The sequence below is a fragment of the Sus scrofa genome, chromosome 3 (assembly GCF_054392235.1).
Source record: "Sus scrofa isolate SSC_HxYL_T2T_F1_AM1 chromosome 3, Sscrofa_HxYL_maternal_Yorkshire_Landrace_v2.0, whole genome shotgun sequence".
NCBI classification, from domain to species: domain Eukaryota; kingdom Metazoa; phylum Chordata; class Mammalia; order Artiodactyla; family Suidae; genus Sus; species Sus scrofa.
This window is the reverse complement of record NC_139385.1, coordinates 60,867,685-60,883,145: the sequence shown is the minus strand read 5'-3', so window position 1 is coordinate 60,883,145 and position 15,461 is coordinate 60,867,685. Positions and strand designations below refer to the sequence as shown.

At 49.9% G+C, this 15,461-nt stretch overlaps 1 protein-coding gene across 2 annotated transcripts; it reads left to right on the top strand.

Moving 5' to 3' along the window:
- Positions 1 to 1,814: 1,814 nt before the first annotated feature.
- On the top strand, positions 1,815 to 13,259 carry ECRG4 (ECRG4 augurin precursor). Of its 2 annotated transcripts, XM_021085660.2 has the most exons (5): positions 1,815 to 1,900; positions 2,485 to 2,587; positions 6,487 to 6,534; positions 8,228 to 8,385; positions 12,913 to 13,259. In XM_021085660.2, the coding sequence occupies exons 1-5, from the start codon at positions 1,868 to 1,870 to the stop codon at positions 13,069 to 13,071; spliced, it is 501 nt and encodes a 166-aa protein (XP_020941319.1). In that variant the 5' UTR covers positions 1,815 to 1,867; the 3' UTR covers positions 13,072 to 13,259.
- The last annotated feature ends 2,202 nt before the right edge of the window (positions 13,260 to 15,461 follow it).

Genomic DNA, 15,461 nt, shown 5'->3' with positions numbered 1-15,461 from the left:
ATGACTCTGATGCCTTTACTCCTTCTTTGTATTAATGAGTGCCCTCCAACTGTAATCATCAGTCTTTGAGTTCTCATCTTTTGAAGGAAATGGAAATGGGATACCATTTCCTTAAAAAGAAAGAAGAGCATCTCAGACTAAACCATTGCTTTACACACGGGGTGGAGAGGGGCCCGAGGGACTCAGGGGCTCCTGGGGGCTGGCAACAGGGTTTCTTGATCATTGTGCTGTAAAGGGGATCTCTGCGCTTTTCTGCCTTATGTTACATTTCAGTGAAAGGTTGACATGAAGAGGCTGTCCCCATTAATGGCAGAGATGGAGAATTCAGCTATTCTTTAGGGTGTGCAATGCCCTCCACCCCCAAGCAACTGTGAAATCACCTGGAAACATTTCTTGCTTTGAAAAGAGTGTAAACACACAATGGAGACCAAACGGGTCCTTTACTTCAAACGGTCCCCATTTTTATCTTCCTGGTTGGCAAGTGTCCACTAAGCTCAGGAAGCCCAGCATCTTAACCTCTTCTAACAATATCTCCTCTCCATCGCCCTGCCCAGACTCAGGCTGCTGCCTCTAAATGTCCTTTGAGCTTGAGGTGGCCCGTGAGTGCCTGCTTTCCCCACGGAGGGGAAGCAGGGCCTAATTCTCAAGAAACGTTCCCTTCACCTTGTTGGCAAATAATTTTCTACGGAACCCATGATTTGTCCTACCAGTTCTATATACAAGCAGTAATCAAGGGTTTTCTTTCATTTATTTATTGTTTCTTTTAGGGTGGCACCTGCGGCATATGGAAATTCCCAGGCTAGGGGTCGAACCCGAGCTGCGGCTGCTGGCCTACACCACAGCCACAGCAACGCCAGATCCGAGCGGCATCTGCGACCTACCTGGCAACACCAGATCCTTAACACACTGAGGGAGGCCATAGATGGAACCCGCATCCTCATGGATAATGGATACTAGTTGGGCTCTTAACTCACTGTGCCACAACGGGAACTCTGAGCATTGTTTGATTTTTTTTTTAAAACATAGATTCATAAAAAAAATTAGGATTTGACATCTACTTTGTCTTCAAATTTATATCTGCATGAATTGATTAAAGCAGAGTTTTCTCCCCTCGGAATCTTGGCGTTAAGCAATAACACTACCATGTGCATTTTTGAACTGTAAACGAGAGGGCATGAAATGAAGGCCTCTGTCCACAAGACCAAACTCCCCAAGGAGTTGGCTCTGTCCTTACAGGAGACACCCAGGGTTCTGCTCAGACCGGGGGAAGAGGAGAGTTTAAATGTTACAGGAGGAGCAAATGCTGTGGGAGATGGAGCCTGAGGGGTGACCCACAAGACACAGGAGAGGTTCCAGGCACGTTGTGAACCAGCACAGACAGCACGCCTTCCCATTGGCTTGGCTCTTCCTCCTCGTGCTAAATGTCTGGGCCTCAGGCAGAAGGAACCCTACTGTGGTTGCTTCTCATCCTACCCCAGCTCTACCCCTCCCAGGGTCTGTAAGCACTTCCCTGGGGTCACTGGAGGAAAGAGGATATCTTTGGGGTTCTCTCTGGCGCCTCGGGAAGTCTGTGAGCCCAAGGCTTGGGGTTCTCTCGGACCCCAGTCTCCTTTTCCTTTGCTCTGTCTGCTTTTTCCCACTCCACCCAAACGCGCTTCTTTCTGTTGGGGGAGCGCCAACCGCATCACGCAGAGGGTTCTTTACAGGTGAGATGCTGAGCACCAGCAGGTGTAAACACTGAGGAGCCAGATTTAGACCAGGAGTACTCAGCTGAGCTCTGAACAGATTCTGGAGGCGCCGGGTGGGAGGAGGGGTAATTCACATGGCGGCTGCAGTGTAGACGGGCGTGATCAGGCCTGGGACTGGAATGGCAGGCTCGGTTCTCGCCTCCGAGCTTCACGTTGGTACCACTTCTGTGCGGGAATTCAGGGGCGCACGATGGGGAAACTTGTCCTGCGAACCTGCGGGCTTTATCTGCTCCTGGTTTCTGAAAGGTTTCCCTATGCGAGTAGTTAGGAGTGAGGTATTTTCCTGGAAGGCAGCTCTGAACGCAGACTGTGGAGACTTTCAAAATAACACGATGCAGGAAGCTGCCAAGGCATCCCTCTGAGCGCAGCACGGGGGGGATCCAGGGCGTTCCAAAGGCCCTGTGCGGGAGGGAGCGGGCTGGGGTGGCCTGGCGGAGGGCAGTGAGGACGCGGGCTAGTGGGGCAGGTAGCGGCGAGACCCGGAGGCCTGAGCCAGGATCCGGCCGAGCATCTCCACCCGTTCCGCGGCTGGAGAGAGGGGCGCGGTGGCTCAGCGCCGACGCTTGGCCGGCAGCCCGTGGGCACAGCGCCCGTCTGGCGGGTCCCGCCCCTGTAGGGACGTAGGGACCGCCCGCCCGTCCGCCCAGTACCCTCGTGCGCAGTCCTGCCGCGCACAGTGCCCCCGAGCCCCGGTCCTCCTGCGCCTGGTCTCCCAGCGCCTCTTCTTCCCGCGCAGCGTCCGCTGAGCGCACCCGCAGCCATGGCCGCCTCCTCCGCGCAGCCCACAGTCCTGGTCATGACCGCTCTGGCGCTGCTCTTGCTGCTGTGCCTGGGCCCAGGTAAGGAGGCGATGCTAGGGCTCCAGGGAGAGGATTGGTGAGGGCATGGGGTCCTAGGTACCCATCCTGAGCCCGGGCAAGGACCAAGGGGTGAAAGGGGTCTTTGGTTCTGCCTTCGTGCTGTGGCGTGCTTGGGCAGAGCCCAGGGTCAAGGGCAGGGTCTCGGATGTGTGTGGCAATCTGAGGAAAAGAGAGGAGCATTAAGTGGCGCAAGAGGCAGGGCCCAGTGGGCACGAAGGCCGGGAGGTGCGCCCAGGGCTGAGCAGAGCCAAAGGCTGTCCCTAGAGTCCCTTACGGGCAGGCATTCCCTCCCTGGCTCTTTGGCTAGGTCAAGTTCAAGTCTGCAAAGCTGCCAGCACACCTCTCCTCCCAGCTGAAGAACAGTTCTTAAATGAGAAATGCTTAACCCTTTCTGCTGCTTGGAGCCTTCCGAGAATGGGCTGAAAACCTCAGTTTCGCTCGCTACAAAATGTGCACATTATACATACATTCCTTAAATGACGTGGGTGGGTGTGCAGACCTTTGAACTCTGGGAGCCCACAGACCCCATTTCAGGAAGGGTGACTGGAAACCATAGGTTTTGCCCTCACCGTGCCATGTCCCCTCCTGTGATCCTTTGTGGCTCACTAGTGGCTTCATACAGGCAGGGTGTGCCTTTAAGCCTCAGGGCTGGGAGGCACACCCCAACCTATTGCCCTGGAAGGCTGGGGGTGACTGCCCTGACACCCCAAGGCTGGTGCTTTTCCCACCACTAAGCAGCCACACCTGCGGTGGAAAAAAGGCAGGGCTCCCTTGATTGTTCAGCTTCTATGTTTTGGGCATTCAGCACATCCAGGCGCACCAGCAGAGGATGCAGGTGGAGCCCCCAGGGGCTGTGGAGCCTGAGGAGACCTCTGTTCTAATTTAGCGCCCCAGCAGGACCAGTCAATCATTTTTCCATCAAGAGCTGCTCCCTTTGTTCCTCCCATTTTAAGAAGCCCATCTGAAAAAAAACAAAAAAAAAAAAACAAAACAAAAAAAAAAGAAGCCCATCTGAATAAAGCATTGGGCTATAAGCCAGTCCTCCTCAGGACTTGTATTTTATTTCATTTCTACCAAGAATGTTATGATTGGAGGTGGTTCAAATACTAGCATCACTGAGCTGGAATGTGAAAGTTCTTATGACACGAAATGAGCATCTTTGCATCAAGTCCCCAAGGTGGCTCTTTATGACACCCAAAAGCTTTAAGTGGAGAAAGTGATCATGGCCCCTTCTTGGGCAGTGTATTAAGAACTTCAAAGGGGACATCCTGCCATTCTGAGCCTGCTGGGAGGTGGGATGCCAGGTAACTGGATTTGATCAGTGCAGGGGTGTCTCCGATCACAGACTGGAGAAAGTGACCAGTGATGCTGGGGTGAAAAATCCATAGTATGGCAGGAAAAAACCCACAGATCTGATTTGTTCCTTTCCTCACATAAATTTAGCTGGGTGTCCAATTTGATGCATTCATATTTATAGTCCTATATGTAGTAATTGGCACTGTGACATCACTAATAATCCATAATTTAGGACTTAGCCCTGCTTTTCAGTTGTATCGCTGAATTTGGTGAGACTTTCATTTCTGGGGCAGTTGTGACACATTTGCTGTGAGAACTTGCAGCTTCATCGAAAATGCCTAAACCCAAAGTCTACCTCAAATCCGGCCATGTTTCATCAATCAGTTGTAAAGCGCTCTTACAGAAAGCAGACAGAGGGACTGTACTTAATTCTACATGCACGACCCTGTGACTTCTTAGAGACCCATGCATGTTGAGATATTCATCAACACTCTTTTTTTGTGCTCTGTCTGCTTGGGCAAGTGTTTCTATAGATTTTTGTGTTGACTCTTGAGGCTGGAAGGGAAGCACAGACTGAGAGCAGTCCCACAGACTGAGAGCACAGACTGAGAGCAGTCCCACCCATCTAACTAACGCCTAGCTCGCAGCGCTCACTCAGTACTGATGCCCAGCCAGCTCCAGCCTCTACGGATGGGGGGGCCCCTTGGGGTGACTTACCCCAGCCTTGGGTGGCTGCCCGCTGCTGGGAGCCTTACTTCCTGCTCCAATCTATGGCTCAGTGGTGACTTAGAGCCATCGCACTCCTCCTTGAAGTTTCTTTCCTCTAGTTAAACATCTAAATTCCTTTCATTTTTTTTTTTTTTCCTCATGTAACACACATGGACCCTTGTCCTCTCTGGATCTTTTCCTCTGACCAGAACTCCTGTTTTTCTGTGACCATCTGAAAGTGAGAAGTTGGCATCTGAACCAAAGAGTAAAGGGGTGGTCTGATCAGAGAAGTGACAGAACAGACACAGGACAAGTATTTCCTTTTTGCAAGATGCTGTCCTTTAATTAATTAATTTATTTTGACTGCCCCGCAGTATATGGAGTTCCCCAGCCAGGCATCAGATCTGAGCCGCAGTTGCAACCCATGCCACAGCTGCAGCAACACCAGATCCTTAATCCACTGTGCCGGGCAGGGGGTCAAACTTGTGCCCCAGTGCTCCCAAGACGCCATGCTACAAATAGGCTCCCCCCACACAGCTAGTAGTAAATTCTTTAAGCAGGGGGTCTTAATCCTTTTGGGGTCCCAGACACTTCTGAGAGTCTGGCAAAACCTCTAGCTCCCGTTTCCAGAAGACTGCACCTTTGCAGATGCCAACATGGTCTGCAGCTGTTGGGGGAGTGTCAGGGACCTCCAAGGGCGTGGGCACCATCATCTCAGTGTCTCTGTCTGGGAGGCCAGACTCCTGCTCCCTGCACCTGATGATGCCCTGCTCACTCCTTATGAGGCCGGGCTCTTTTCCCAGGAGCTCTGGTTCCCCCTCCACAGGACAAGCCTCCGTCCTGTACATAGCACGAGAGGATCAGATGCTCCCATAGGTCCCCAGCTCCCCGGGAGGATGGGCGTATTATATCAGGTCAGATTTGTCATTTCCTACTAAATGATTGAGCAGGTTAGAATCACTTTTTTTCTTTTCCTTTTTCAGCCGCCCCACAGCACATGGAAGTTCCCAGGCCAGTGATCAGATCCGATCCACAGTTGCGATCGATGCCACAGCGGTGGCAACACCAGATCCTTAACCTACTGAGCCTGGTTGGGGATTGAACCTTTGTCCTGGTGCTTCACAGATGCTGCTGATCCTCTTGCACCACAGAGGGAGCTTCAGAAACACTTTTAGATCTGAATAAAAACAACAGGAAATGGTACAGACGATGCCTGGTTGATTATTAGACAAGCTCCAAAACGGGGCTGACCTTTTAGCTCTAAGGCATGTTCCTGGGCTTATGGCAAAGGAATCCCACCTCCACGTCCATCTTCCCATGGCTGTCTTCTCTATGGTCTCACCTGCCTCCTCGTATAAGGACCCTGGTCATTGGCTTTAGAGCCCAGCCTAAATCGCGTGTCACATCACCTGAGGTCCCTAACTCTCTACGTCTGCAGAGACCCTATTTCCAAACAAGGTCAGGTTCAGAGGCTCTGGGAGGATCTGAATTTGGGGTGACACTCTTCAACCCGTTGTTCCTGAAAAGTCAAGTCTGCAGGCTGGTAAATAAGAGAGGTCACGGCCCCAGCATAATGTCTGAAGGGCTGAAAGCACAAGATCACCTTTCCTAGCAAATGGTTCCAATTGGCTCAAGTAGCTCAAGTTGCCCAGCTCAGCATGGTTGTTGTCACTGCTTTGAGCCACAGAGAGCCTGGCTTGCTTTTTCTGCACAACAGGAAAGGCAACCAGCACTAAATACTGTAATGTTACCATACTGCCAACTTGCCAAAGCAAGAGAGGGGCACAAAGTGCCTTTTTTCCAATTTTGATTTTTGCATTTGAGAAATGTAAGGGCACAGGGCAACCTTGAATATTTTGTTTTCATTCCTTCAGGTGGCACAAATGGAAACAAACTCAAGCTGATGCTTCAGAAACGCAAAGGTAAATACAGCCCAAATGCATAAGGGTTGCATTCTTAACTGGGTGGCAATGAAATGGGGATATGATGTGCTCACTGGAGTCTCGGGTTTGGAAACGCAGACGTGTTTACTCCTTAAAAGGTTAGCTGACCTGAAGGGCTCCCTCTGTGAGGATTTGGGCGGTCTTTCACCAGATAAACATTATTGCCGGCAAATGCTTTTCTGAAAGCTGTCAGCGTGGACTCAGAGGAACAGAGCTGCAGTGTTAATTGAACGCTGTTTGTTTTCAAGCCATGATACTCTCTGGAGTAGCGCCTCACATTCAGAGCACATGCAGGCTCAGTCCTGGGGCAGCACAGAGCAGTATCACTGTGGTCGCTCCGTATCCATCACTCTCCCAGGATGCCTTTCCTTACGTACACCTGCTGTGCAGAACACATCTCACAGGGATGCAGTCACTCAGCAAAATGTGGAAACAGAATGGTCTGGGAGCTACACAGATGAATCCTGGGCTGCTGGGGTCAGTCCCATCATGTGTGGTCCTGAGAATGCCAATTTCCCTCAGGACGCTCGTCCTCACTTGTAAACTAGGAAGTTATCCCTTCCTTAGAATGAAGGTACATTTATTCTATTCCCAGAGTTAAAGGGGCTCCTGGGAGGCTGAAGTCTGCTCCCCGCTGTTGAGCCCCTGCTTCCCAGCTGGCTCAGCAGGGAACTCCCTGAGCACACATGGCCCCTCTGGGAGAGGGCTCCCAGGGAGCTCTCAGCTTCTTCCCACCCCCATCCCCCAGGCCCCTGGGATTGGCCCCTTCCTGTGCCCCTGTGTCACCAGGGGTGATGGAAGCTCTCACAGGGCCACCTGGCGAAGGGGCATCAGAGAGCATCTGGCCGAGGTAGTCACCACTCCTCCATGTACGTCCTCAGCTTTTATCTAAGAAACACATACTGCACACCTACTGTGTACAGAGCAGTGGCACAGGCCCCGGGGGAATACACAGATGAAAAGAGGGGGGAAAACAGACGTGCTGATATTTATCCACATGAGCAACGGGCACAGGGGTGTTGGACTTCCTTTTCCTGCACAGCTGCCACAACAACCCGAGGCAGGGCCCAGTGTCCTAGATGAAGGGTACAGAGGCTCTGGCCCAGACATCGGGCCAGCCCCGAGCATCTGCAGAAACGGGGCCTTTTCAGAAGCTCAGCCCTCAATGGAAAGAGGCTCAGGGAACATGGGAAAGCAAGGGTCACGCCCTTTGAGAGGCAACTGAATGGTCGCCAGTCACAGAGTAAGGCCCAGAATTGGTGGCAGTGCAGACAGGAGGACTTGCTGCAACGCTGGGCTGGCCCGCTCAGCTCTTTCTCCCTCTTCTCCTAAGCAAGCCCACTGCACAGACAATGAACACATACTACTGTGGACTGGATGCCCAGAGGCCGGGGGAAGCAGCAGCCCCTGCCCAGGGTCTGGGGTCCAGCGTCCGGGGTCCGGGCTTGGTACGCGTCTGCAGAGGTGGAACCTGTGCCCAGATGGGAGAGCCTGCTAAGGGAGCCCGGGCAGATGGCGGAGACTGCGCCGAGTCCCGCGGCTCGTATTCCTCCTGGAAGGTGCCACTAAAGCCTCCACCTGCCACGTGGGATGGGGGAGGGGGCATAAAACAGGGATTCACCCCAATGAAGAAAGGAATCATTCTATGTACTTTGGGGACCCATCGTTTCAGCTCCTGCTCCATCTGAGACCCCGGTGGCTGTCCGCGAGAGCAAGGCCAAGGAGTTCCTAAGCAGCCTGCGGCGCCAGAAGCGTCAGCTGTGGGACCGCACGCGCCCGGAGGTGCAGCAGTGGTATCAGCACTTCCTGTACCTGGGCTTCGACGAAGCGGTGGGTGATTGCGCCTGCGAAGCTTGGCTTCCCAAAGGGTGGGGGACAGGATTGGGGTGAGGCGGGGGACAGTGGCCTGGCTTCCTGCAGGGGGGTGGGGGCAGAGGCGTGGTTTGGGGAAACAGGGCTGAGAATTAAGTTCTGCTATTTACTCTGAAATCAGAGACCCCTTTTGTGCCCAGTTTTCCAGGCGTTGGGTCACATGACCATCAGCCAAGGTGTAAAGGCATCAGCTAGAATTTTCCAGCCCGCTGTGCCAATGCAAGTCTCTCCCATAAGGTTTTGAACGTAGAATTCCAGAGACAGCCCCACCCAGAGTGGTTGGCTCTTAAATTCATCAAGAATCTGATTCTCCTAGAACTCCACAGTTTTCTCCGGGTGTCCTTAAAACAATTCACCTCCTCCCAAAATATTTTCACTTTGCCTCAGAACCACCAGAAACAACAAGATTGATGCACAGGCCCTTGAAGACAGTAGAAGAAGATGAAAAGTGACTTTTAAAGAGAGGCAGGTTAGAGTTCCCGTTTTGGCACAGTGGAAACGAATCTGACTAGTATCCATGAGGACTCGGGTTTGATCCCTGGCCTGGCTCAGTGGGTTGGGGATCCATGTGACCTGTGGTGTAGGGCTCAGATGTGGCTCAGATCTGTCATTGCTGTGCTTGTGGTGTAGGCCAGCAGCTGTAGCTCCGATTAGACACCTAGCCTGGGAACCTCCATATGCCATGGGTGCCGCCCTAAAAAGAAAAGGGAAAAAAAAAAAAAGGCAAAATAAATAAATAATGAGGGACGGGTTTTTGCAGATCGTTTGGGGAAAACGGGTCTATGCATTTGCAGGAGGTATGGTTCAGTTCATGTGTCCAGGTAGCGTGAATGGACATATGCACCAAGTGAAGGAAAAAGAACACTTGTCATCCCTGACTCCCAACTGGGGACCAGGTACAGGGAAGCCAGCAGCAGAGTTCCAGTGGGAGATTCTGCTGCAGCAGAGCAAGTCTGCATGGCGATGGGGTAGTGGACATGAGCCCTGCCCTGGAGAGGAGAGCCTGCTGCCCAGCCAGGGAGCACACATGGGGCAGTATTTCCAAGGGTTTTTCCCAACAGGCCCTGGCTCATATTGTGAGTGGAGGGTGTATACAAAATTCTTCAAGAGGCAAACAAAATTAAACTGTTCAGAACTTCCCATCATGGCTCAGTAGAAAGGAATCTGACTAGCATCCATGAGGACGCAGGTTCGATCCCTGTCCTCGCTCAGTGGGTTAAGGATCTGGCGCTGCCGTGGGCTGTGGTGTAGGTCACAGACACAACTCGGATCCTGCATTGTGGTGGCTGTGGTGTAGGCCAGCAGCTACAGCTCTGATTCCACCCCTAGCCTGAGAATCTCCATATGCTGAGTGTGGCTCTAAAAAGGAAAAAAAAAATTAAACTCTTCAGAAACATCGTTTTTAATGGCTGCATAACATGCAGCCCTAGAGCCGTATCATAATTTCCTTCTAGTTCCCAACCATTAGACATATCAGTTGTTCCCTGTTATCTTCTTGCTACTCACATATAGTTTTCTTGCTCTGCACATCACTAAGCACTTAGAGACAAACTGTGAGCCCAGCACATTTCTATTACTTATATGAACTACTTGACATTTTTTTTTTTTTTTAGGGTCACACCCATGGCATATGGAGGTTCCCAAGCTAGGGGTTGAATCAGAGCTGCAGCTGCCGTCCTACACCACAGCCACAGCAATGCAGGATCTGAGCCACGTCTGTAACCTACACCACAGCTCACGGAAACACTGGGGCCTTAACCCACTGAGCAAGGGCAGAGATTGAACCCAAGTCCTCATGGATTAGTATCAGGTTTGTTACCACTGAGCCACAGCAGGAACTCCACAAGGCAGGTACTATTATCTGCATCTTCCTGTGTAGTTTGCTGTTTAGTGTTATTTGCCCAGTGGAGTCATGGGCCAAAAGGTAGAATCAGGATCTTTAAGTATCAGCAAATCACATCTTCCCATAAGCCACACAGGAGAGCCCCACTATTCTTGAATCTTCAGCAGCATCTGGCATTCACAGTGAAACATTTTAAAAACAAATACATGTACTTAATTGGTAGGTGAAAAAGTCACGTCATATTTTAGTGATTTGCATTTTCTTGATTATCAGTATTTGCAGGTCAAGAAAATAGGTATTAAGAGTTTAACATGGGGAAATGGTTAAAATAATGCCTGGTGACAAAACCAGAATAAAAATGGGGGTCAGCGAGTTTCCCAGTGGCTTAGCAGTTAATGGTCAGGCATAGTGATGGCTGTGGCTTGGGCTTAGTCTCTGGCCCAGGAACTTCTTCATGCTGTGGGTGCAGCCAAAACCAATGGGGATCAAGTAAGATTTTAGTAACATAGAAGAGGCTAGAAGGAAATACATCAAAGGGTCAGTAGTGGTTGTCTCTGGCAGTGGAAATATCCCGGTTTTTCTTTGTCTCCCTCCCACATACACATTTTTTTTTTTTTTGTCTTTTTGTCTTTTGTTGTTGTTGTTGTTGTTGCTATTTCTTGGGCCGCTCCCGCGGCATATAGAGGTTCCCAGGCTAGGGGTCTCATCGGAGCTGTAGCCACCGGCCTACGCCAGAGCCACAGCAACGCGGGATCCGAGCCACGTCTGCAACCTACACCACAGCTCACGGCAACGCCGGATCGTCAACCCACTGAGCAAGGGCAGGGATCGAACCCGCGACCTCATGGTTCCTAGTCGGATTCGTTAACCACTGCGCCATGACGGGAACTCCACACATACACATTTTTAAAATACGAGTCTACATAACTTCCGTATTCATGAAATATTTTTTAAATTTTTATTTTTTCCATTATAGCTGGTTTACAGTGTTCTGCTAATTTTCTACTGTACAGCAAAGTGACCCAGTCACACATACACATATACATTCTGTTTCTCACATTATTCTCTATCCTGCTCCATCACAAGTGACTAGATAGAGTTCCCAGTGCTAGACAGCAGGAGCCCATTGCTTATCCATTCCAAAGGCAATAGTTTGCATCTATTAACCCCAGATTCCCAGTCCATCCCACTCCCTCCCCCTCCCCCTTGGCAACCACAAGGCTATTCTCCAAGTCCATGAGTTTCTTTTCTGTGGAAAGATTTATTTGTGCCGTATATTAGATTCCAGATATAAGTGATGTCATATGGTTTTTGTCTTTCTCTTTCTGTTGTGAAATATTTTTTAAATGTATGGAAAAATGATCATAAACCTCAGACGAGATAATAAACTGAGAAAAACCAAGAAACAGGAGTTCCCGTCGTGGCGCAGCAGAAAGGAATCTGACTAGGAACTATGAGGTTTCAGGTTCGATCCCTGACCTCAATCAGTGTTAAGGATCCGGTGTTGCAGTGAGCTGTGGTGTAGGTCACAGACGCGGCTCAGATCTGGTGTTGCTGTGGCTGTGGTATAGGCCAGCAGCTGTAACTCTGATTTGACCCCTAGCCTGGGAACCTCCGTAGGCTGCAGGTATGGCCCTAAAAAGAAAAAACAAAAACCAAGTCACAGGGGTGTCATCTAGGCATGGTGACTTCAGTTAATACTGTTTTGTGTCTTTGTTGCTAAGAGAGTAGATCCTTTTTTTTTTGGCCGTGCCTGCGGTATGCAGAAGTTCCTGGACCAGGGATCAAACCTGTGCTACAGCAGTGACAATGCCAGATCCTTGACTGCTAGGCCATCAGGGAATGAGAGTAGATCTTAAAAGCCCTCATCATAAGGGAAAGAAAAATGTCGTAACTCTGAGAGGTGGTGGATGCTAAGTGGACTTAGTGTGGTGACCATTTCTCAATGTCGACAGCTATCGATTCTGTTGTGCACTTCAACTGCACATAATTTTCTGTGTCCTTTGTGCTCCAGGAAACAAAGGGGTGAACAGCAGACTCCACATGCCCAGGCTGTAAACCCAAAGGGCATCCTGTGCTTCTCACTATCTTCAGCCCCTCCCTCTTCTGTCTTTTTTTTTGGGGGGGGCCTTTTTATGGCGAACCCACAGCAAACAGAGGTTCCCAGGCTAGGGATCAAATCAGAGCTACAGCTGCAGGTCTACACCACAGCCATAGCAGTGGGGGATCGGAATCACGTCTGTGACCTACGCCACAGCTCACAGCAACGCTGGATCCTTAACCCACTGAGCGAGGCCAGGGATCGAACCCACATCCTCATGGATGCTAGTTGGGTTCGTTAACTGCTGAGCCACAATGGGAAGTCCTCTTTATTGTTCTGTATTGGAGTATAGTCGATTTACAATGTTGGGTCAGCTTCAGGTGTACAGCAAAGTTATTCATCCCTTTTTCCATCATAGGTTATTTCAGGAGATTGAGTGGCGGTCCCTGGGCTATGCAGCAGGTCCCCTGTTGCAGGAATTATCCTTAGGAGGGGTCGTTCATTGTTGCAGAAACACCACCCCAGAGAAACATGGCCAGTGAGTTGTGCTGCAGGTGATGCTGGCCTTACACCTGTCTTCTCACATCTTCTTTTGCTGCAGAAATTCGAGGATGACATCACCTACTGGCTCAATAGAGACCGCAATGGGGACGATGACTACGATCACTACCAGCGGCACTATGACGAGGATGCGGCCATCGGTCCCCGGAGCCCCCACAGCTTCAGGTATGGGGCCAGCGTCAACTACGACGACTACTGACCAGCACGTGAGCCCCGCACAACGCCTGGGGCCCTGTCTGCTGTGCCTCGTCTCAGCTGGCCTTCCCTCCCCACAATCTGCGGCCAGAATGGAAGCATTCAAAGAATATACCTGCCTTCAGAGAGTTCATGCAAGTACCCAACCACGCATGTCACTGAAAAGTAGAAATAAAAGCATTTTGTTAAAAAGTCTCAGGATTCCTTTGGATGAAAAGTAAGCTGGCAACAGTTTTCCTTCCCTGCGAGTTTCTGAAGCTAAAGCAACCTCTCGGGGGCACAGGTCCCGTCCCCTCCCAAGCGTTCCCCTGGCAGGAAGCCTCACCACCACCCCAGGCAGCCCAGAGGGCCAGCAGGGTCTCTGGGGTGTTAAAATGCTGCCCCCACTGCAGGCCAATCAAACAACCAGCAAGAACGTTTAGTTGGAAATGAGTTCAGGTTTCAGAATGAGGTCTGGGGATTCTAATCATTGACACGGGTTGGTGGGTTTGCTGTTTCATGCCCTGAGCCAGGAAGGACCTGTTTCATATTATCAGGCAGGAAAAAAAAGGGTAATAGAAAAAACATCGAAGTTTAGTTGATTTCAGAGACTTGCTTGTCTTAAAAATTTAAACCTTGTCCTATGAAGTCAAGGAAGATTTAAGAATATACTTTGAGATTCCCTTGTGGCTCAGCAATAACATATCTAACCAGTATCCATGAGGACACAGGTTCAATCTCTGGCCTCACTCAGGGTGTTAAAGATCCGGTGTTGCCATGAGCTGTGGTGTAGGTTGCAGACGTGGCTCAAATCTAGCATTGCTGTGGCTGTGGTGTAGGTGGGCAGCTGTAGCTCCGATTCGAGCCCTAGCCTGGGAACCTCCATATGCTGAGAGTGTGGCCCTAAAAAGAAAACAAAATTAAAATAAATAAATAAAATCACCGTTTTAAGCCTTTTTAGATGTACAGTTTAGTGACATTAAGTTCACTGCCCCCTACCTCCAGAACCATTTCATCTCCCCCCAGTGGAAACTCTGTCTGAGAAACCCTCACTTCCCACCCTCTCCCCAGCTCCTGGCCCCACCATCTACTTCCTGTCCCCGAGGATTTGACTCCTCCGTGGCCCTCAGAAAAGTAGATTCCTAAGTGTTTGTCCTTCTGTGACTGGCTTAGTTCACTGAGAATCATGTCCTCAAGGTTCATTAGCAGGCGGCAGCATCTCCTCCCTTTTTAAGGAGGAATGATATTCTGTTTCGTGTGCAGAGACCACATTTTTGTTTATCGTCCATCAGCAGACACTGGGGTAGCTTCCACCTCCTGGCTCTTGTGAGTAACACTGTCACCATGGGTGCAAATCTCCACTCATGCCCCCGCTTTCAGTTCTTTGGGGCATATGCTCAGAAGTGAGTTATTGGATCATAGGATGATGCTATTTAATTTTTTTTTTTTTTTTTTTGCCTTTTCTAGGGCCACTTCCAGTGGCATATGGAGGTTCCCAGGCTAGGGGTTTAATCGGAGCTATAGCCGCCGGCCTGCACCACAGCCACAGCAACTCGGGATCTGAGCCGCATCTGCGACCTATATCACAGCTCACGGCAATGCCGGATCCTTAACCCACGGAACAAGGCCAGGGATCAAACCCACAACCTCATGGTTCCTAGTTGGATTCATTAACCACTGAGCCACGACTGGAACTCCAGATGCTATTTAATTTTTTGAGGAGGCACCATTCATGTTTTCCACATCAGTTGTATTATTTTACATTTTTTTTTGTTTAGAAACTGTTTTATCAAATTATATTCATGGAAAAAGTCACATAGTCACTGTACTCCCCCCCCCCAAAAAAAAATCCAATGGCTTACATTTGGGGATGAAAATTAAAATAAAAATAAAACCCCCAAGCAATATAGATAATACAAAAATATAAACAATTACCAAAGAATAAATGTTTTGTGAGGAAACCACAAGGAATAATAGAGAAGCAGGTGGCCAGGAGGCTCCTGAAGTTAGAGAAAGGTCATTTCTATGACCAGTTTAAATACTCGAAGAAAAATTCAATGGCTAAATACATTTCAGAAATATCTTTTGATTAGTATGTGATATGAGGTTAATATATAAAAGAGAAAAATGCAAGTCAGTTTTATTTAATTGGACAGAATTCTATATAATATTGTATCTTCTTGAGAGAACATGAGATATCAAAGATCTCTTTGCAGTTCCCATCATGGCCTCAGCAGTAACAAACCTGACTAGTACCCATGAGGATGCAGGTTTGATCCCTGGCCTCACTCAGTGGGTTAAGGATCGGGCACTGCCGTGAGCTGTGGTGTAGGTCACAGGTGCGGCTCGGATCCTGCATTGTTGTGGCTGTGGTGTAGACCAGCAGCTGCAGTTGATTCGTATTTTACATTTTAT

Bases quoted from the DNA above. Each gene is read 5' to 3' on its own strand.
- ECRG4 (XM_021085660.2), top strand. From the start codon at position 1,868: ATGGCAGGCTCGGTTCTCGCCTCCGAGCTTCAC. The intron at 1,901-2,484 runs GTTGGTACCACT...CTTCCCGCGCAG, and splicing joins TTCTCGCCTCCGAGCTTCAC to CGTCCGCTGAGCGCACCCGC. The intron at 8,386-12,912 runs GTGGGTGATTGC...CTTTTGCTGCAG, and splicing joins ACCTGGGCTTCGACGAAGCG to AAATTCGAGGATGACATCAC.